General features: G+C 37.4%; 1 protein-coding gene across 1 annotated transcript; it reads left to right on the forward strand.

Annotated features, from left to right (window-relative positions):
- Positions 1-6,584: 6,584 nt before the first annotated feature.
- On the forward strand, positions 6,585-15,367 carry smug1.L (single-strand-selective monofunctional uracil-DNA glycosylase 1 L homeolog). The gene is made up of 3 exons (XM_018244926.2): positions 6,585-6,826; positions 10,428-10,717; positions 12,422-15,367. The coding sequence occupies exons 1-3, from the start codon at positions 6,799-6,801 to the stop codon at positions 12,947-12,949; spliced, it is 846 nt and encodes a 281-aa protein (XP_018100415.1). The 5' UTR covers positions 6,585-6,798; the 3' UTR covers positions 12,950-15,367.
- Positions 15,368-24,374: the final 9,007 nt, after the last annotated feature.

The raw sequence follows: 24,374 nt of genomic DNA on the forward strand, positions 1-24,374 counted from the left end.
TCATTATTAGAGCCAGACTCTCCAAAAGGGAATGCAGACAAGCACAGTACTAGGTTTCACATACCAGATTTACAGGTGATCAATAGATGGCGCTCTATGCACAATGCAGGGTTTTTGCATCTATAGAATCAATGTGTGTAAGTATTGCGGTGGGGGAGGGGGATCTGTATTCGGCCCTTTTAAAATTTCATAACCCCTTCCGCAAAATGCAATGTATATTTAACTATTCCACTTTATATTTTTTGCTTCCTCTGTAGTTATGCCCCTGACCTCAACATTTTTCAATTTTAAGGAAATCAAGGCAGCTTTGTTCCTGTTGTAATTCACCTTGGTCACGCCTTGATACACCAATCGCTGAGTCGCTTGTCCTTTCATGTATGCCAATTTTCTTTTCCATTGTGGCCCTGCAATGACAGGACAACTGAATATCTTGGAAATTATATCCTTATAAACGGTGAGTACTGATGTCATCAGTTATAAACGGTAGTAGTGATATAATTTCACATGACTCACTGAAACTTGTGTATTATAATAAAGTACCCCTGTTGCAAAATATGAGGATATTATAAGTTACCTCGGAGTTCCATGACCCGTAAGTTTTATATGGTAACTTATAATATAGTGAATAAAGTACCCCCCTCTTGTAAATTATAAGGATATTATAAGTTACAGTCATGACATATAAAAACTCGAGGCCAAAGGCAGAGTGTTTTTATACATGTCATGGAACTCCTCAGTAACTTTTAATATCCTCATATTTTACAACTGGGGGTACTTTATTTATTATAATACACAAATTTCAGTGAGTCATGCGAGTCATGTGAACATCAGAACTCACCATTTATAACTGATGACATCAGAACTCACCATTTATAAGGATATAATTTACAAGATATTCATAGCTTTTGTGTATTATATCCTTATAATACACAAAAGCCATGAATATCCTGTAAATTATATCCTTATAAACGGTGAGTAGTGATGTCATTAGTTATAAACGGTGAGTGGTGATGTAATTTCTGTCACATGACTCACTAAAATTTGTGTATTATAATAAATAAAGTACCCCCAATTGTAAAATATGAGGATATTATAAGTTACCTCGGAGTTCCATGACCTGTATAAAAACACTCGGCCTCGTGTTTTTATATGGTCATGAAACTCCTCGGTAACTTATAATATCCTTATATTTTACAAGAGGGGGTACTTTATTCACTATATAATACACAAAAGCCATGAATATCCTGTAAATTATATCCTTATAAACGGTGAGTAATGATGTAGTCAGTTATAAACGGTAGTAGTGATATAATTTCACATGACTCAATGAAACTTGTGTATTATAATAAATAAAGTACCCCCAGTTGCAAAATATGAGGATATTAGAAGTTACCTTCGGCCTCGTGTTTTTATATGGTCATAAAACTCCTCGGTAACTTACAATATCCTTATATTTTACAAGAGAGGGTACTTTATTCACTATATAATACACAAGAGCCATGAATATCCTGTAAATTAAGAATGCAGTAAGTGCATAAACCAATAACTTGTTTCTACAGAGGTCATGATACATTTTCAGTGTATTATTTCTAGGAACAATATAATGTGCTTTCCAGATGGAAGGGCAGCTTTGTCGCACTAAACAAAAGTCATAGAGAATATCAAGTCAATTTAAGAATATCAAGTTACAGCAACATCAATTCGAGTTGGGCAAATCATCCACAAAATATTCAAACAAATGTGTGAACTGAACTCTAATGTGCATATTTACATGCTATGGGAAGAAATTATAAATTTGAAAGAATAAAATTGTGGCTGTCCAGAGATATATAGTCACATGACTTTAAAGGGGTTGTTCACCTTTGATTTAATGTTTAGTATGATGTAGAAAGTGATATTCTGAGACAATTTGCAAATATTTGTAGCTTTTCATAACACTTTTTATTAGATGGGGTTAGTGACCCCCATTTGAAAGATGGAAAGAGTCAGACGAAAAAGGCAAATAATTAGAAAACAAAATTACATTATGATGACTAATTAAAAAGTTGTTTAGAATTGGCTATTCTAATAATATATTATAAGTAAATTTAAAGGTGAACCACCCCTTTAAGGGTTTGCATTTAGTGCTGAACATTTATGCTGGCCATAGATGTTGAGATTTTTAAAAGATCCGATCGTCATCGTGAGACCACGATTATCTCGGAACAATCGTATGATCGTACGAATTGTCCATCAACTAAAAAGACCAATTTGCCAGGAAAACAAAGGGGAGCTGCCTGCTTGGCCCTGCAAACATAGATTACACTGAGACCAACAAAGATTTTTTAACCTGGCCGAAAAATCGTAAGATGTTCGATCGTTCGAATCGCACTAACCGCACGATAATTTCGAAGGATTGGTCGGACTTCGCTAAAATCATTTGTTCGGCAAGAGAAATCTTTGCGTCTATGGGGACCTTTAGGATTCGGCTGAATCTGAATCCTGTAACAATTGCTAGGGATTCACCAAACTGAAGATTTGGAGAATCCCTAGTTTCCATACCATTCCATAAAAGGAGATGAGATTATAGAGCCGACTGGTTGGATAAAGCCAAAGGAGCATACAATGTTCAAAAAGGCATCTAGCTGCCATAACAAAATAATATCTGTCCATGATTCAGCTAACTGGATTTAAGTTGCAATACATTTAAACCCATTAAATTCATAAATCCTGCAATTTTAAAAAAAATACAGGTCTCTGTCTTAAGGGCATACTATTCGTTGGCTGGTTTCAGTTAAAAGTGCAAGCCTTTGAGATTTACATCTCTTCATCATTTCATCATGCATAAAAGCTTAAGTATATTAACATTTATGAACCCTTATATGTCTAATTGTGAAGTTTACTAGCAGCTATTTTGCAATAAAATATTAGTATTCTTGATACGCAAAAGGAAACACCCACATAAGCAACATTTTTGTGTTTTGCTGCTATTTTATAATATTCGCTGGAATTATTCCATCTTCAAAATGTGCTAGAATAAAACTTCTTTGCATAGGAGGCAGCTTTCTTGTGCCATTCATTACTCTCAGTTAAAACAAGCAATGTTTTACTAATATCCCAGAATTACAAAAAGCTGCCAGTCCATGTACTTCTGTTAAAATAATCTGAGGAATGAAATGTCTGGAAGTCCTGAACAGGGCAGGTGTAAAGGAATCAAAGCATAAGATCTCTTTTAACAATTCACTGTTTATCTGCTCATTTGACAGATATCGAGTGGCTACCAGTCTCCCTTGTCTCGGATGTCTCCTAGCCTTCCCAGTGTCACTGGCAGATATGCCAGTTAACCTCCCTATCACAAAATAAACATGTTATCTTCTGGAACAGATTGGTCTAGTGCAGAGGTTCTGTAAACCCTGCAGATGAGAATGACAGCGTCACAGGGGTGATATGTAAACTTTGAAACTCACAGTCCTTTAGGAGATTAGTGTAGTGCCCATACACACTTCAGTGAGTGGACAGCAACTTCTGCTTATTCCTCTGATACTTTAAGTAATGCCTTTTGGGGGGAAAAATACATTGTTTACAGCCTTAAAGCTGGCCATAGATGCAAAGATCCGATCGTACGAATCATTGTACGATCGGACTTCCCCATCTCCTGCTGCCACTAACCATTCAGATCAAATAAAGTACAAAATAACAGATCAGCCGATGTTCTGCCCCTGACAGCAATCGTACCAAAGTTATATCCGACAAAAGCTAGTGACAGTCTCCCTCTGAAAATCGTATGATGGGCAATACACACAGAGATATTATCGGCAGCCGACAGAAATCTTTTAACCTGTCTAATCGACCAAATGACCATTCTCCGCTGGACTAAAAATGACGGGACTCTCCACATGCGGTTCGAAAATCGTACGAATCCTCGATTCATATGATCAGATCTTTGCGTCTATGGCCAGCTTAAGGGTCTGGCCACACGAGCAGATTCGGGGAGATTAGTCGCCCCAGCGACAAATCTCCTCTTCTTCTGGGCAACAATCTCCCTGAACTGCCTTTCCCCTGCCCTCCGCCAGCTAAAATGAAAATCGCCTTCGGCAATGCACACCTAGCGATTCGTTTTCCGAAGTCACCCGAAGTTGCCTCATCAGGAAACTTCGGGCAACGTCGGAAAACTAAACGCCGCGTGTGCATTGCCTCAGGCGATTTTCATTTTAGCCGGCGGAGGGCAGACGACTAATCTCCCAGAATCTGCTCATGTGGCCAGACCCTTAGGGGTAAGGTCACACTGGGAGATTTGGGGAGATTTAGTCGCCCGGCGTCTAATCGCCCCTTCTTTGGGGAGCCTAATCTCCCCGAACTGCTTCCCCGTCTTCCGCCTGCTAGAATGAAAAATTGCCTCCGGCATGGCACTCGCATTTTAGTATATTATTACTGGTACTATGGTTGATTATACTATAATACTAATGTACATGCACAGCAACAGAAATAAACAAGATTTGTTTATAAAAATAGAACCCCCTGCACTTGGAACAGGAAAGTTCTAATGATTGCTTTGCTTATAGGAACCTAAATGTCAGGGATTACTAGGGAAAGGAGGGAGTCGATAAAGAGAACTAAAGCCTAAATGAAGAAGTAGGCTAGAAATGTATGGGCTTCTGTACCAGCCGAAGGCAATCACAGCCCTTTAGCAGTAAAGATCTATGTCTCCAAAGATGCCCCAGTAGCTCCCCATCTTCTTTTCTACTGATTCACTGTACATGCTCTGTGCTGCTTTCACTTACTGAGCTTAGGGACCCACTCACAATATAAAGTACACATAGAGGCAGATTTATCAAGGGTCGAATTTCGAATTGAAAAAACTTTGATTTCAAAAAAACCAACCGAAATTAAGTCTAAGGTTTTTTTGGGTCAAATAGGTCCGTTTTCGATCCAATAGGTCCTTATTCGGCCGAATTCAAATCGATCAAATCGAAGGAATAGCGCATTTGATTGAATTTGATTAGAATTATTATACTTTATTAATATAGTACTACATATTTATAGAGACTGTTACCATTCACATCAGTCCATGTCTGAAGTGCCATACAGTACACGCCCCTTACACACACTAGTGTTAATTTCACCAGGAACCAACAAAACTGCCTGTATGTTTTGATTCTATGGAATTAAAATTCATGTTACAACACAGTGTAAAATTGGAGACATGTTTGTGAAGAGTAAGCCACAGGGCATTACTCCAAAATGTTGCTAAGTAGGGTGGTGTTATTTATTTAATAAGCAGGTGTTATTTATTTAATAAGCAGGATACCACTAGTTGTGATGCAATATTGTTGCCTGGAAAAAAGAACAGAAGCGTGTTATCAGTTGTTATCTTTGGTTCATCATCATGACCATTTTTATTAGGTCCCAGCTCTGGCTTCATACTGAATAAAGGACTCATTATTCACAATTGCTCTATGCACAGTTTTTGGGTATGCTGCCAAACAAAACATTCAGACTGATTCTGTAGATTAGCCTTAAATGTTTACTAGACCTGCTAAGGGCTCTTACAGAGGAGCGTTTCTTCCCCTGCAGTGGAACACATAAAAGACCCACTGCAGGGGGATACTGAAAAAAAAACCTCTTTGTAAGAGGCCTTAGACCTCTACCCAGCATACCTTATTTAGATCATACTTCTACTTTCCCTAGGGCTAAATTTATTACAAGGAATGTTTCCTCGTGCAATCACTTTTTGATGAATCCGTAGCACTTTTAGGGACGTTTATTCACTACGCTTGGTTTCTTAAAATTGGGCTTGGGACCCATTACTCTGACACTGTATGAAAATGTTTATGGCACAAAGTATGCAATTTTTTTTTAAGAAAAAGTTCTCCAGTGACCTGAATTTGGAAATGGAGTGCTTTGCGGTCGAAGAGAACTTGCTGTGCTCTGCAGGAGTGGGAGCAATGCCACCTTTTCTGGAAAAAATACAGGACTTCCTATATATTTATCTTTTTTCCCTATTAATAACATTGGGATCAACCTTTATTTTTACCGGCCAGGCCAGTAAAATAACGGCCAGGTGGCAACCCTACTAAAGACTCAAGTTTTTTGTGCAACAAAGGATAGTAAATAGCCTTTTCTGGAAAAAAAATACCTGCCTTCTTATATTCTTACAGTTTTTTTCCTATTAATGACATTGGCATCAAGCATCATTTTTACCTGCCAATCCTAATAGTAAATGGAACATACATTTGTACTGAATAGAATGTTCCATTCATAAATATAATCCCCCAAGACAAAGCATGTTTGGTGGGTATGATGATTTACTACAGCTTTCAGGGATATGGCACATTTTAATCTCTACTATTATTGGCACTACCACATACTGACTCCAAAAAGTTCTTATTTAAATATGAATCTACAGCCAAACCTACCTATAGGTCATGTTGACCATTTTCTCCTGAAAGTTCTGTTTCTCTAAATAAATCCAATTGAAGATCCCGTACCCGACTGTCAAAAGGAGTACGTCATAAACTAGGAGGAGCCTAACCTTCAACTTGCAGTTTCTTTAATAAGGGGCTCTCCCTCCCCACACAGAGAACTTGAGCTGTCCGGTACCTGCCTGCTTCAAATGGCTCTCCCTCCCTCTCCCCCAACCACCTCCTCGCACAGAAAACAAGATAGAAGGCAGGCTTGAGCTTTCTCATGCCTGCCTGCTTCTAAGATTTCTACTTCAGCTCGCACAGAGAACTTCACGAAGTATCGGCATAGAAACAACCCGGAAGAGGAACAAGACGAACGGAAGTCACGTGACGGACATGTCCCGGAACGCTAGAAATGGCTGCGGAAGCTTGCGTGCCGGCAGGTATGTCCATTGTTCCGCTGTGAAGAATAACAGCTTGCTTGTGGCTTCTTTGGGTTTTCAAGGGGCGTTAAACGATGTTAAGTTTTATGCATTTATTTTACTCATGTGGGGACCACTCTGCATTTTACTTGCTACTTAGTGGAGTATGAATAGGAGAGGGACTGAAGAGACAGATGAGTAATAGAAAGTAGCATTGACTATACATTTGTAGCTTTATAGAGCATTTGTTTTTTAGATGGGGTCAGTGACCCCTGTTTGAAAACTGGAAAGAAATATTACAAATAATGGATTGCACACCCAATTCCAAAAATAATGAATTTATTACAAAAAAACTAAAAACAAGAAAAAATTATAAAAAAAAATATACAAATATTATATAAAGAGGTGAGCTCAATGCGTTTCAACCGTAAGGGTCTTCTTCAGGGGCACAAATAGACAAAAGAAAAAAGGCAGTCTGCCTTTTTTCTTCTTCTTTTCTTCTTTTTTTGTCTATTTGTGCCCCTGAGGAAGACCCTTAAGGTCGAAACGCATTGAGCTCACCTCTTTATATAATTTTTGTATATTTTTTTTATAATTTTTTCTTGTTTTTAGTTTTTTTGTAATAAATTCATTATTTTTGGAATTGGGTGTGCAATCCATTATTTGTAATCCCTCATGGGGAGTCTCCTATGGATTAGCACCCCACAATTTTGTGCCTTCTTTATTCTATTTTAATCTAGGCAAATAATTCAAAAACTATATAAAAGAACACATGAAGACCAATGATTAGTTGCTTAAAATTAGCCATTTTGTAACATACTAAAAGTTAACTTAAAGGTGAAGCACCTCTTTAATAAAGAAGTAGGCTAGAAATGCTGCACATTATGTTTTGGGGTTCTAGGTGTCCTAGCTTGTTAACAGTGAAGATTTGTGCCCCTCCTTTTCTTCAGATCCAAACTGCATCCTCTATGCTGCTGTTCGTTACCTGCGCTTAGGAAACCAATTCACAATATACTGTTACATAGAATGTGAAAGTTATGATATGAGGCCGATTAGTAATTAATTAGGTTCTCATTACATGGTAGCTCAGAAACTAGTGCAGTTTGAATTGCAATTTAATAAACAGCCATGTAGCATTAGCTACCTCAAACTTCTTTTTCTACTTGATGATTTATGACGACCCCTAAGTGTAGCTTGTCAACAGCTGTTCAGAACACACTGAGCATGTGCGGTGTCACTGACACTCCTAACAAAATCAAAGATGGTGAGCCCATAACGTTATAGAGATGCTGAATTCTTAGGATGGTGCAGTATATAAAATACTACATTTCTTGCTATCTGCTTTAATATGGAAGAGTGTTCATTATAATAGAGCACCCATGTTCTCAATAGGATCTTCTTACTAAAACTACTGATTTTTATGTCATGTCTTGATGTTGCCATCACAATACTTTTAATACTTCCCTATTTTTAAGGGAACATTGGCCCATTTCTTGCCCAGTCTTTGAATGTGGCATATATGACGGGTCCCCAGGAAAACTGTATAGTTGTGAAAGTACCAATCAGGTGGAGGACTTCTTGCTTTGGTGAGGGTGGGGGTTGTGCCAGTGGCCAGATTGGCTAAAAAAAACTTAATATTTTTTTAAATATAAAGTTATTGAATATGTTTAATAGTAGTTTTTTGTTGTCGTATGTATCTGTGTGAAATTTTAAATATAGTGTGCTGCCATCAAGAATGGATGTTTAACAGTATTTTGAATAAAAGTGGAATGGCCCACACTTGCCCTGCTTTATCCAGACTCCAGCAAGTTATAGACTTTAATTGTTTAACTTGTCGATAATGCTACATGTTCTGCAAAAAGCTTTTAAAGCTTTACTGTTGTAGTGTAGTTTTGTTGTACTCTTAAATTAGAACAAAAGCATTTTGGCCGCTCAAGACTCACCCCCTGTATGCTCAATTTAGTACTGCTCCATTATCGTACACCGGGTGCTCAGCCATCAGCGTTCCCACTGTAATCTAATGTTCAAAAGGATGGAAAGGCATGTTTCACACTTGACAAAGGGCTCCGCCCGAAACATGTTGTGTAACTCTACCTCCCAATAAAAAGTATTGCAGTCAACTTGCTGCCTTGGGTTTGTTCTACAACCAACTACATTATTGATACATTGATTTGGGATATCGAACACAGGATAACCCGTGGAATTAAACCAACAAAGACTTTTGGTGAGCCGCACCTATTCCTTTATTTGAAGGCATGCTCAGATAGTTGCCATCCAGTTTGCATCAGCTGCAAGAAGCAGTAGCTCACCCACTGTAGTGGTGTCAGCAGGTCTAAGCATTTTTATTGGGAGAACCAACTTGCAGTCTGACTAAATTTCAGTATGCTTGCACTCTATGGGAAATAACAAACATGCATCACCATTTACATTGCAGCCAATGGCGAGCCATTTTTGCCATTTTGTCGTCCACACTTTAATGCCTACAACAAAGCAACCTGTGTGTTAGTGCCCTTAAAGTAGACTTACTGAAAATCAAACTATTTCAGTAGCAAGGTAACCTTTCATAAACAACAAATACAAATGATTACAACACACTACATACATTATGAATGCATTCCATTGTCATGTGTACAGGTACAAACTATATACCTAAATGATTTCTAAATTATTCTTATGTTCTGAAATAACGTTATTACCAAGGGTGAGTTGTTGCTGCCCCTGGTAAAATGCCAGGGGCAAAGTTTTCACCATATCTCATGGCAGAAGCACCCCTGGTTTTACTTAATGATCTCCATTGCATTTTCTAGTGAATTTATTGTACATATTTCCCATAAAAATGCTATTGTAACTTGGTGAAAAGGCAGTGTCCATAGCCTTTTCAATTTGTATACAACAATTGTGCCCTTGTTAGCATAGGCCGGATATCTAAACTCTCAAATAGCAGGTGAGTTTTTTGCTGATACTATGTATGTTTAGATATATTGAAAACCCTGTTACATATTTTTAAAATACTTGGTTGGGGTTTGTTTTTTTCCCAAAGCAAAAGTTTTAAAATGTTTAAAGTATCTAATGTGTCCATTGCTGATTACCTGAAAGTAGAAGGTTGCTGTTTCACAAATGCAGGAGTATGTGGCAAAACAATGTCTCCTTAAACCAGCTATCTTGTAACAAGGGTTTCATTTACAATAACAACCAGGCAGAGGTTTAAATGAGAGAAGTCTTAAAAACTAACAATAAAATTGTAGCTTTTTGACTGCCTGCACCAGTGACCACCCATTTAAAACTGAAAGGGGAAGTGGAGGAAGACAAAATGTAGTGTTCATCCTGTGCCTTACCCAGCATGTTTTCCTCACTGCCTGGCTTCCCTATGGTCTTCATCGTATGGGCTGCATTAGAATAAAAAGTCCTATTAGCTTCTCCAAAAACTGCTCTAATATGATGTTTTTATTTATTTTTTCCCCTGTCAACTGAATTTTCTCCCAGCCCACCACTTTTTGTTTTCTTGCACATATGACAAACAGCATGCCTAAATGCACAGATAATACCTGCTTACTCTGTTTTATCATTATTTCCTCTGTAATGTATCTGAAAAATAATGATCCCGCTTTGATTTCTCAAACAGAGTTTAGCAAAGATGAAAAAAATGGATCAATTCTTTCTGCATTTTGTTCTGATATACCCGACATCACTTCTTCTACTGAGAGTCCAGCCGACAGTTTCCTGAAAGTGGAACTGGAACTGAACTTGAAACTGTCAAATCTGGTTTTCCAGGACCCCGTACAATATGTGTACAATCCTTTGGTATATGCGTGGGCACCTCATGAGAATTATGTGCAGACATACTGCAAGTCCAAAAAGGAGGTCTTGTTTTTGGGTATGAACCCAGGGCCATTTGGCATGGCACAAACAGGGGTAAGATGAATTGCATTGATTCATTTTAGGCTATATTATGTCTTGTTGTAAAGTTAATTTAAAGAAACCGTAACGCCAAAAAATGAAAGTCTTTTTATTGTAATGTCAATATAATGTACTGTTGCCCTGCCCTGGTAAAACGGGTGTATTTGCTTTAGATACTCTATAATAGTTTATATAAACAAGCTGCTGTGTAGCCATGGGGGCAGCCATTACTGACTGAAAAAGGAGAAAAGGCACAGAATACACAGCAGATAACTGATGAACTCTGTAGTATACAATGGGATTCTTCAGAATTTATCTGTTATCTAGTGTGTAACCTGTGCTTGAATGGCTGCCCCCATTACTACACAGCAGCTTGTTTATATGAACTATAGTAGTCTTACTAAAGCAAATGCACCCATTTTGCCAGGGCAGGGCAACAGTACATTAAATTGTCATTCCATTAAAACAATTGTATTTTTTGGTGTTACTGTTACTTAAACCTCCTGTTAGCATACATATTTTTTCTTTCAATGTATGTACTGAATTTTGTACCATTAACTTATCTTGTTCATTCGTTTTATTCCTGTAATAAATCAGCTGTTGTTTGCTCTATTAAACAGTACTTACTATAAACCTATAGTGCACTGCTCTGCCGAATGATAATAGTCAATCAGCATTCCATAGCTCAGGTTTATTAATATACTATCCCTGAATAAGCGCCTGTAGCTTGGAACAATTAGGAAAAAACTTAATGGCAGATGGAGAAGCTGACTGGAAATAGGAGTGACACTGCAGGAAAAGGTCAGACAGCCTAGCTGGCTGTGATAATTGGTTACACCTCTAGGACCTACTGCTTCATTACAGTCTCTGATAATATAAGGCTATGCCAAACTCCATCGAGCCGAGAAAAACACTTGCATGACTGTATAGTTTAAACCTTGCTTAAAATATACGACCCTTACTCTGCTATCTGTGCTGTAATTAACCTGGGACTATCCAGCTAATCTGATTTTTTTTCTTTTGTTTTCTAAAATGATAAAACAGAAATGGAGTTATAATTTCCCAGACAAACACAGGCGCCGGTTAAATTAAAGCCTAAATGATTTTGCTAGTCTTGGATGCCAGAGAATGTTTATTTATTTGCTTATACGGGTATGGGACCTGTTATTCAGAATGCTGGGGACCCTGGGTCTTCCGGATAACAGATCTTCCCATAATTTGGATCTTCATACCTTAAGTCTACTAGAAAATTCTTTAAACATTAAATAAACCCAATAGGATTGTTTTGCTTCCAATAAGGATTAATGATATCTTAGTTTGGATCAACTACAAGGCCCTGTTTCATTATTACAGGGAAAAGGGAAATCATTTTTTAAAATTTGGATTATTTGGATAAAACGGAGTCTATGGAAGGTGGCAATTCCTTAATTCGGGCGCTCTCTAAATAACTGGTTTCACAATAATGAATCCCATACCTGTACAGCTAGTTTCCAGAAAACATATTTAAAAAACATATTTCCTTTTTTTTTAAATAATAAAACAGTACCAGAGGAAAACAATCCTATTGGTTTTAAATTATTTTTTGGTAGACAAATTATGGAAAGATCGGTTATCTAGAAAATCTCGGACAGGCCCAAGTATTCTGGATACCAGTATTGTCCTATTGCTCTTTTTTTGCTCCCTTTCTATCTGTCTCTTTTTTATATTTTCATTAAATAGGTTCCCTTTGGGGAGGTTAATCATGTACGTGACTGGTTGCAGATTGAAGGGCCTGTATCAAAGCCAGAAGTAGAGCATCCAAAAAGGCGAATACGTGGGTTTGAATGTCCTCAGAGTGAAGTGAGTGGTGCTCGATTCTGGAGTTTGTTCAAGTCACTGTGTGGTCAACCTGAGACTTTTTTCAAGCACTGCTTTGTACACAACCACTGTCCTCTTATCTTCATGAACCATTCAGGCAAGAATCTGACCCCAACAGACCTTCCTAAGGCACAGCGGGACACCTTGCTGGAGATATGTGATGAAGCCCTTTGCCAAGCTGTTAGGGTACTTGGAGTAAAATTGGTTATTGGAGTTGGAAGGTTCTCTGAGCAACGTGCAAGAAAAGCCCTAATGGCAGAAGGAATTGATGTTACTGTAAAAGGAATAATGCATCCTTCTCCCAGGAACCCACAGGCTAACAAAGGCTGGGAAGGCATAGTTAGGGGCCAGTTGCTGGAACTCGGAGTTTTATCTTTACTAACTGGCTGATAGTTTACACATATTGTTAGGCCAAATAACTACAAACATGCCGAACATTACAGATGGCGTTCATGAGCACACTTTGAATTTGGCTTCATTTACATATAAAATACTTTTCTTTAATGTACAACTAGGGTTGCCACCTGGCCGGTATTTTACCGGCCTGGCCGGTAAAAATGATGGTTGATCCCAAAAAAAGATAAATATATATAGGAAGGCCGGTATTTTTAATCAGAAAAGGTGGCAACCCTACTTACAACTAACATTGATAATATAGGCTGTGGTCACAGATGATCTGTGGTGCTAATACAGTGATTATTATTGCATTCATAATATTGTAACATCATAAGTTATGTTGAAAACAGACGCATGTCCATTGGGTTCAACTTTAAGTCTGTATATAACCTGCCTACCTGCTACTTGATCCAGAGGAAGGCAAAAAAACCCATTTGAAACCTCTCCAAAAAAATCCTTCCTGATTCCAAGATGGCAATTGGACCAGTCCCTGGATCAACTTGTACTATAAGCTATCTTCCATAACCCTGTATTCCCTCACTTGCTAAGGGAATACAACTGCTGGGGTTGTATGGGGGTTGTAACCAGTTATGACTTTCATTCCATGCTAGATGGATATGTAGGTACATTGTTATTTGATGTGTTATTTAAATTTAGATTTTGTATATGTCTGGGGGGAAATCGTCTGTGCATTGAGGTGAAAATACGTATATGTATCCGTGAACACCAAAACATCTATGAATCTTGAAAGCCAAAAATGAGTTAAAGACCAATTTTCTGAATTTAGCTTTTGTACAGTATTCCAGGGTGTATTCTGTTATAAAGAGCATATCTGCCGAGTGACAGAGAGGCTGTATTAACCATGGCGAAATCATTATCTCACAATTGCTAGTGTGGAAGAAAAGTTACTTCTTTCTCTGTACATTCTGGAAAGGTGTCTGGTTCTGGCCTCCTACTGACTTTTGAAAAATACAGCATAAATGGGTCTGGCCATTGCAAAAGCAGAATGTTTGTTGGTGCGCATTCATGAAAACTTCCAACTATTCATGTTACAGGTCATATTCTAACAGTATTGCTCTATGTGAAAAGAGAAATAGAGCAACATCAACAAAACAGGATAGAATTTACAGGTACTGTATATTTCTTCAAAAAAAATTAAAAAAAATCTTTCCTTTAAGAGAAGGCTGCACAGGCAAGACTTCGCATCTGTCTGGTGGAGGAGCAATTGGCTTTTTGACATGCAGTTATTTTTTAATGGCCTGCATTTTTTTTTCCAAATAAGCTGACATTTTCTCCTTACTACGGTACAAACTTTACATAGAAATATATGTAAGACTACCTTGGCTGCTTTATTTTGTTACTCATTGTCCACGAAAGACCATCGTATTCTAAGGGTTATGATTAACTTGCTGATAGGTAGCTATTTACAGCAGTAACCACTCTGCTGCTACAGTAACAACCACTGTGTGGTGGGAGAGACTCACTCTTGGGTAGCAGGTGCTGTCGTCTCTACTGCCATATGCTAAGCTGTTAGCATGTTCTTCTTTAGAACCTGGTGCTTACAGTGGAGAACTTGCTGGTAATAAGACAAGGTGAACGGCTCATTACAAGTTCTAATGTATGTCTGGAAGGTGCAGCGAGGCAAGGGGCATGCACAGACTGCTTTATAGCGTTCATAAAGTAGCCCATCTTGTCTCATTGCTTATGTAAACTATTCCCTCCTAATTAACAGGAGGAAAAATTGCCAGCTTAGATTTGTTTTCTGCTTGCCAACAGGACCAAGATTTCAAGTTATAAAAAAAAGACCTACAGTGTTTGACTTGGAAAATTAAAATGTTTAATGCCTGTTATAGGTAAAGTGTGTATCTATTTGGTTGCATTTTAATAAGGACCAAGTAAGACAGAATAGTAATGAGATAGTGTAGATCACTCTTAATCATGCATTAAGCCCTTTGTAAAATGATCATAGGGTAAATATACCCTATTTGTATGTAGTGTTAGTTCCAATGCATGTTCCTTCAAATAGCAAAATATTTAAAATGTCTTATATTAATCGAACACGTTTCCACTGTATATTTGCCTTCACTCATGTTAATGCCTGTGGAACATGGAGTCCTCCTTGACTCTCTGAAAATGCTGACTGAGTGGACTCCCTGTGCACCATAGGCCTAAAGAGAGCTGCAATTTATTTGCTGCTGCCATTATTACCTGCTGTTCTTGTCTTAGCCAAGACAACATTTTCCATTGATTTATAACAGAAATATGTAGAGAAGGAATGTGTCTAGTTATTTGTGCTGTAATGTTTTCTTTTTATAATCACACTACTGCTACTCTACCATTTGTTTTCCTTTTTTTAAAAAATATTACTAGATTAATATATCAACCTGTAGAATAAAAACTTGATTTAATAAAGCTGTTTATGACTCTGGTTTGTATGTTGTCTTTCAAAGAAATCCATTTTTATTGTTCATAATCCTAAAATTCCCTTATTGTCTCCTAACGCCCTCATGCCATGTCTTCATTGCATGAAAGTAATTTACCAATAAGCCATTTTGGGGCCATGAAAGAGAGACATGACTTAATTTGGTCATGTGGTCAGGACCAAAAAGGGTAAAATTTTAATATTTCCATTGTAATTAACGAAATTAAAGTAATCTATAACTATATAAAGAACAAAAAATGCCAGCACCAAGGGTCTTGTGTCCAAAAAACTTGTATTAAGACATGGTATGTAAAAACCAACGTTTCGGTCCCAAGAGGGACTAAGACATGGTATGTAAAAACCAACGTTTCGGTCCCTCTTGGGACCGAAACATTGGTTTTTACATACCATGTCTTAATACAAGTTTTTTGGACACAAGACCCTTGGTGCTGGCATTTTTTGTTCTTTATTGTACCTGCAATTGGATCCATGCACAGGGGCAGATATAATCAAGCTGCTGGGAATGAGGTGCTGTCCATATAGATATATAGATAGATATAGATATGTGTATAATTGATAAAACAAATGATAACATAGGTTCTAGTATGTTAATTCATACATGTGCACACACTAAATAAAAAGAAAAGTTATAAAAAAAAAAAATGGAGTATACTTTTCTTATCAGCTACTCCCTTATCTGCTACTCCCTTACACAACCGCACTACCTATTTGTAAAGTTTTTCAATAAAATTACATTTAAAAGCTTTAGTAATGGGCATGTTTGTGGTAGACCTATGAAAGCAAGTATGATGCTGTTTTAGCACACAGAACCTTTTGAGCAGTAAGGTCATTTATGAACAAAAGTTCAAATCACCATGTTTTTTTTTACCCATAATGCAGTTTTTCTCAATCCTTTGTCACTTCCGGAGCACATATTCAAAACAGTGTTTGAACTGATTTACTTGGTGCAAGTTTGTTGTGGCTATTGACACAGCCTGCTTGTGAAATACTATGGGGCAAATTCACTAAGCCAAGTAAACTTTGGAGAAGCCGCACACTCCCAAAGGTTCTTATCCTGGTGCCCAGTGATAGAGGAATCGGCCGCCTCACAACAAGGGTAAGAAGAATTTCACCGGCACACAGGAGTTGCAGTAGCAGGGCAAGCCCTTGCAATTTTATTATGCAGTAGTGCAACGTTTCGGGGTCACGCCCCTTTGTCAAGCATCAAATTCACTAAGCGCCTAACGCTAGCGTGAATTCGCCAGCGTTGGGCATTTTCGTTACTTTGCCGATTCACTAACGGACGCTGGCGTAACTTCGCTAGTGTTACTTCGCACCCTTACGCCTGGCGAATTTGCGCAACGGATGTAACTACGCAAATTCACTAACGCGCGCATTGTTCTGAACGCTACCTATTACGCCAGACTTCCTTCACCACCTCAGAGCAGGCGAAGAGCAATAGAGTAGATAGGGATTGCTTCAAAAAAAGTTAAAATTTTTTCTAAGTCCCAAAAAACGCTAGTGTTTTTTCTTTATTATGGGTGATAGGCTGAAAAAGATCGAAAAATTTTTTGGGGCTCCCCTCCTTCCCCCCTACATTTCCTAACTCATGGCAACTTAACTATACAGTGGGCACATGTGTAGGGCAAAATAAAAAATTTATTTGCTGTTTTGAAGGTTTCCCAGGCTTGTGTAGTTCTGCAAAAGAGTAACAGCTCACGCACACCTGTCTGTGTAGATGAATCCAAATTCCCTTGGTGCACAGTGATAGAGGTAACCGGCAACCTCAAATCTAATACTAAGAAAAGGCACACTGGCACACAAGCTGTGAATGCAGGTGAACACCTTGCAAAGTTTTATTACCGGAAGTGCCCTTTTCTTTGTGTAGTTCTGCTACATATACCTCCATTGTAACTTGAATTTGGCGCCGTATGCAAATTAACCATCACTAGCGTAACTTCGCTTTGCTTGGCGAATTAATGCTAGCGCAACTTCGCAACCTTACGCTACCCCTGAGCGCAACTTCGGATTTTAGTGAATTTGCGGAGCGCTGGCAAAAGTACGCCTGGCGAAGCAGCGCAACTACGATTCTTAGTGAATGTCCCACCATATATCTACTGCCAGGTCCAGTGTCAATAGGTGCTGTTACCCAGCATTCATCAGAAGAGGCAGGATGGACAAGCTTAAAACCCTGTGGAAGTACAGGCGCATGCCTGGATGCAAGCACCTTAAAGAATGGTATCAACATGCACTCTCCATTTTGTACATTTTAGAGCACCTGCACTTGCGGCTGCATTTGTAAACGACCCGTTACATCTTTAAAAAGAAGAAATTAGATTGATGTTTGATGTACAACTGATTGTCAGTAACATTCTCTTCAAGCAGTGATATATATACATCTCTTAGGGAGATACAAATGAAATGAATTGAAGCAGATCAAAATATTACAGTTGTCTTTATGTCGTAGGCATTATTATCTTTTTCCATTTTTTTTTTTTGACAGTTGATTTACTCATTCCATTCGATTTCCAGTGAGATTTAGCTTCTGTTGTTTAGAATGTTGATAGGAGGAATGTAAATAAAAATCTTCAAGTCACAGTGCTTCCTTTTACTTTTGTCTTCCTGCTGCTTAATTCTTTAGCTTTTTGTCTTTTGCACAGCATATCCAATGTGCAGAGCAGCGGGATCTCTTGAAGGTAACTTTGCATCCACATGAATATTCAACAGAGCTAACAAGGTGCTGCCACAGAACCAAGTCATACTGTTTAAGAGTCTTCAAGGGGGAAGTATGATAAATAATGAATGCTTGCTATGTAGTGTTTTCTCTTAGGGGAATTCATATATGAGCTGCTGGCTTCACTTAAGCTTTAATAAATGCTTTGCAAATAATGAGTATGCATTTTAAGACATACTGACATGTTGGGCACCTTAGTAAGTGAGGCATGGGTAGCCACTCTTAAAGAAGCAGTTCGATAATTAGTGGGTGTGCGCAGCCTGTTAGATAATTGAATTACCCATGCACAGATAACCTCTTTGTAGAACAGACTTTTGCTTATCTAAACAGCTAAAACAGTCACTGTTCATACAGAGTGGATTTCACCCAGAAAACTACTGTGTAGTGAAAGGCAGTTCCAGACCTGTCAATGTGCTCACATAATGGACAGAGGGGGCTGATTAAGCATTTTTATACTAAGGAGAAAATATGGTATGTGCATTAAGCCTTAATCATGCTTGATTAAGTGTGAAAGCAAAACAGTTCATTATTAATGTTTTATTATTATAATAATAATATAGGCCAAAAACCGAATTCTAACTGGAGACTGTATACTGAGACAGAGGATGAGATAGTATATCCTATGTATGGTTTTTTAAGGATTAATATATCTTGATATCTATGCCATGCAAAAAGAAACAGCTGTTGCACATGCTCCAAAAATCTTACATGACCAACAATTTAATATATTTTTACACACCAGTATAATAGACAAGGATCAGAAAAGGCATCTTGAAAAGACTGAGGACTTTAGATTTCTGTAAGAGAGGAGTCCCTTCATTCTACAGAACTGTTTGTTGTTGTTTTTGCTTTTACAATTTAGGACCCAACTTCAGCATATCCCACTGGCAATTAATAAATGGGATTAGTGGACCTGAAGAGAATAGGGGTTCTAGATAGAGACTTGCGTCATTTACAAACCAAATGGACCTACTCAGAAATTTGGGGCAGGTATACTTATAATGGGATCAGTGGACCTGAAGAGAATAGGGGTTCTAGATAGAGACTTAGGTCATTTACAAACCAAATGGACCTACTCAGAAATTTGTGTCACTTACAGTATACTTATAGTACCCCCAACCTCAGTTCTCTTGGGTTAAGATAGCTACAAGATGTGTGCATATAAATATATTTTCGTCAATGATCCTGAAGATTTAAATAATATCCAGGTAAAGGCAAATCAAAACCAAGTGGTATGGGAGCATATCTGGCACATTTCAAGTGCTGATGCCGTCAAGATGCCATCCTAATCATATTCAGCATATGGACTATATAGCAATACTGATTTCTGAAGCACCAGTTCAGTACATGATCACTGTCCAGAACACAAGATATTTCTCCTGCAGTGACAGAGTTCACCTTGTTGAAATGAAATGAATTAAGGCCAGCAAAGCAAGGCCGAGCCACGGGATATACAATAAAAGGTTGTCTCTGATGCTATTGCTTGGTCTCCTTTTGCTCTCACAAAGAAATCAGGTGCCTTTGTTGTTAACAAACCTTTTGTCTGTTGGAAGGAACTGTACATCTTATTGCTTAATAGTATGATGTGAGAAGTAATGTTGCAGACAGCCTAAGTGCTGCTGCACTGCTATTTCTGCCAGTCAGAGTGCTGTCAGGAGACATGATGGATGGCCTTTGGTGCCTTGTGCTGGTCAGAAGCAATCAGCAACCCCTGCTAACTTAATTCACTGCTTCATAATCTGCCACAGATCCACCAGGAATTGACTTAACCCTCTAGAATCTATTGTCTATGTACAATTTCCTTAACACCTCAAGCAACCACGCTAGTACTTTACACATGATGTACACTCCGCAGACTGCAGTCCGCAGACTAAAGTGCTTTGTTGGTTGCTCAAATGCCCACATCAAACAAGGCAGTTCTAAATCTAATAACCGCTTTCATCATAATGGCTTAATTCCTTTTTTATCGGAGGGTCACAGAAAGGAGAATATAGATTGTAATCTTGGAAGAAAAGTTACTTATCCTTATAGAACTCAACTGCATGGTGCAAGGTGTATACTCTTATATAAGATGTTTATATGTTTGTATATACAGTATGTATGAAGTGATGTTTTATGCAAAAAAAAACTAAAATTTAAGCATGAAAATCAAACAAATACAATTTGTTCCTTGTAACACATGCTCATTATTCTCTTGCACACGTATGTTATATTTTGTATTTCTTATTAATTATGGAGATATATCCCCATTTTAATTAATTTGTTTTGTTAAGGTCAAGTAATGATACAGGTGTAGTGAACACAATGCCTATTGAAATTTTTGTTGTTTATACCCATCTCTTATGCCCCTTCAGTACAACATTTTATTTTATTGTTAGGCCAATACAAACTGGGGGCAATGATCTAATCCAAGGAGGGTATTTTTTGTGACATATTCTGAAGCATGGGATACAATTGTGGATCATTTTTCAACAATGGAAGATGTTGGAAAAAAAGATTCTTGTAATGCTTTAAATATTGATATCCCAGTCATATTTTTGTTATACCCATGTGGAAGAAGATCCAAAGCTGCTTTCCATGACCAAGGAAATTTCTTCACCTCCTTTGGTATGAGCATGAGGCAGCTAGAGGCTTTTTATAATATATTCCTGACTGTTGTTAATAGATGTTGACAAATTTTCAGTCAACGAAGAGTACGTATAGAGTCGAATTTAAATTTGAATTATTTGGATTAAGTACAACCATCAACTTTATGTAGTCGTATATTGCAATTATATAAACCCAGTAAATTATGGAGCTTCTGCTGTGCCTTGGTGCACTTGCACCCCTTTCCCCCATGATCATTACCACACTGCCCAGGTGCAGGATTTTATTCTGACCCGCATTTTACGGGAGACTGATGAAAAGCTTCATTTTTGTTTCAGAGTCCCTATAGCTATATGGGCCCAAATATACAGAAATTACTGCCCAGACAGGGTTAGAAAACCTGAACTTTTTAAATTTTCATCATCAAATTGCCTTTTAATTAACACCATCAACCAGAAGGAAGATACTGTACATCCGAAATGGGTATTGTTATTATTTTATATGTTATGTTTAGACTTTCTATCATTCATATTCCAGAATGCCATTCAACTTCTGCCTGGTTACTAGGGTAAGTGGGATCTGAGTAACTAGTTAACAGTTTAAATTACAAAATGAAGAGCTGCAGAACAAAAAGTTACATCATTCCAAAAACAGAATAAAAAATAAAGACCAATTGCAGAAGTTAATTTCAAGGTGAATTACCCTTTTAACATCAAGCAAACATCTTGCAGATGTTTGCTTCAATTATATTGTAATTGCCATGCAGCAACCAATCACATTTTTACTCTGCAGTTGGTTGGTGGAAGAAATCATGTATATGGGAACTCAAATGTTTGAACTTTATTGAGCACACAAAACTTGTAAACTCAAATTAAAAATTGCAAACTAAAACTTCAAGTTGAAGTAGAAGTCAATGGAAGTCGTATTTACAAAATTCAAGCCATTTTTCAATTCCATTTTTTAAGATGAATCAAAAATCTGGCCCACTCATTGATAATGAAGGGTAGAATCTGTTTTCACTGTGGTTTTTCTTTTAAATATCTTTTTATTGAGGTTTTCTCTTATTTCACAATACAGTAATGTACAATAGCTACATCCTTTCATCTTTAAACATACATTAGTCAGTTAATATGATTGTGTGAAGGAGAAACAAGTACTGTATGACTATTGTATTTTTAATTTTATATATGTTAAACATAATAAACTTACTTTAAACTAAACTGGTTTGCCCACATTTCTTTTCTTATGTTTGATGTTCTCTGTTTATTTATATAACATTAGTCAACAAAGGAACAGTTGCTAGCTAATAGTAAGATATTCCTTCATCAAGACTCCACATGTCAATATTATGTACTCTATTAGTATGTCACACTTATGTAGTGGTTATCGATGTTATGTTGAGAGAGAGGACACATCTAGTCCTTGAGTAGTTGCCCAGGGTTGCCATATTTGTAGGAATTTATTGTGTGTTCCTGAAAGAAGAGAAGTCAATATTTCATTTATCATTATTTCTGTTATTCGGGCTTTTAGTTTCTGGATCGAAAGGAATGGTGTCCGCCACGATTTAGCAATCAACTGTTTAGCTGCTGTAAATATAAATGTTATTAGTTTTCTGGATTTACTATTAATGTTAGGTATCCATTGATTAAACAGGGCAACCCAGGGATCCTTTCGAATATGTATATGGGTGATAGAGTCAATCATTGCAAAAACCCTTGACCAGTACCTTTGCACTAAGGAACATTGCCACCATATGTGAGCCATCGTTCCTTTCCCCCAGCAGTTTCTGAAGCAGGCCTTAGATTGAGATGGAAATATCCTATGTAGACACATAGGAGTCAAATACCAACGGGTAAGTATTTTATAGGAAGTTTCTATTTGATTGGTACATTTGTTTGTACCTTCCCACATCCTCTTCCACGCCTTTGGATCCATGGTTTGGCGTAATTCCTGTTTCCAAGTTTTTATACAGGATGGAAGAATGATATTAGTTTGCATCAGTAAGGACTGATATAACAAAGAGATTAAACCCTTTGAGTGTCTCAAATGCAGAGCAGGAAGACAAACCCGGAGTTTGGTGTGTTGAATGTAAGTAATGACTAACTTGTAGAAAATTGAATTTTTCTTCACTGTGTTTTTAAGATGAATCAAAAATCTGGCCCACTCATTGATAATGAAGGATAGAATGTGTTTTCACTGTGTTTGAGTTTTTCATAAATAGCATTAAAGATTTTCAAATTCACAAAATTTGATAAATCTGCCCTGATATAATTTTTATCACTGTAATCACACATATTGTCTAGTTGGTTGATGTCTAGGTGGTTGTTTACTTCTAGCCTGATCGAATAAAAGGGAATATTAAAGTCAGTTTATAGAATTGGTACTGCCTTTATCTTTTCCTATAAATGTGTGTTGGGTACCTGACAACACAGACATTGATTAGCTGTGGAATCGTCTAAGCATACAAAATGCCTTATTGAACCTTTACACGGCAGGCTACCGCAGATCTGGAGGAATGCAGCTTGAGTGTAAGTTTAGCCTGTCCTCATAACTTATTTCAAATTATTTGTTTGTCATTTATGAAATATACAATAAAAGGAAAGCATCCTCCTCCTATCATTTCATTTGACAGATTCTTTACTAAATCAATATAAATAGCATGTTTGGAAGGAAGTTGTCACCTTGGGAATCAGAGCAAGGCTGCCTGTAAAATGTGTTGCAAGACTATATTTATGGTAACAGAATAATCCCAAATATAACTATTATGTTGCAGATCAGTGCATCTGAAGTTATTGGAAGAACAAAATCACTGATGCATGAAAATTACACTTGTAACTGACTTTGTTAAATGAGATTTCGCTCATTTCACCAAAGTCCTTGCAAGTAATTGAAAATTAAACGTAAAAATAGAAGTTAATGTTTGTCAAAAAAGATTTGTAAATACCCAGTTGCCACTTACTAGTGTTTGCCAGTCTACTGAATTCCTATTGTTTTTTTGAGTCATACAGAATCTAATGCAAAATGCTTTATTTTCTGCCCGTATTAGAGCTGCATCATTGTCACTTGGATGTATTTTCATCAGATCTGTGAAAGTGCTGAAAAGAGATGAAATGATTTTAGAAAAATCACTCTGGATTTCGGTTACAAGATGCCAAATGGACAACATTCGGTGTACTTGGACTTCAACCCCCAACATGCTTCTTAAGCTGAGCCTATGGGTGGCCTCAGCAACACTGAAAAGTTGCAAATTTCATATCTTTCTGGTTGCACTGAATTTGGTATGAAAAAATGTCAAAATTCCATTGGGTATATTTATCAAAGAGTGAAGTTAGAGATCGCCACAGTCCACTAGCGTGAAATACCACCTCTCTCCATTAATTTCTGAGACGTTATTTTATATCTGATCAAAGTTTTTGATAGCTAGCTATGCGTTTTTGTATTAACTTATTTTGTGTTCAGGTTTCAATTTCCACTGCTTTCTGCCACTTAGGGGAAAAGAAAATGTAGGCTGAAAATATACTAAAGAAAAAATTATGGAATAGACAAAATTTACCCAAGTGTGAAAAATAAAGAAACAGAATTGAGATGATAGAATAAAGTGAGAATAAACAGGTAAAAATGAGTGCTGCTGGGGAAGCATGAATTACACCAAAAATGGTAGATATAAAATCCTTGAA

This window comes from Xenopus laevis, chromosome 2L (assembly GCF_017654675.1).
Source record: "Xenopus laevis strain J_2021 chromosome 2L, Xenopus_laevis_v10.1, whole genome shotgun sequence".
NCBI classification, from domain to species: Eukaryota; Metazoa; Chordata; class Amphibia; order Anura; family Pipidae; genus Xenopus; species Xenopus laevis.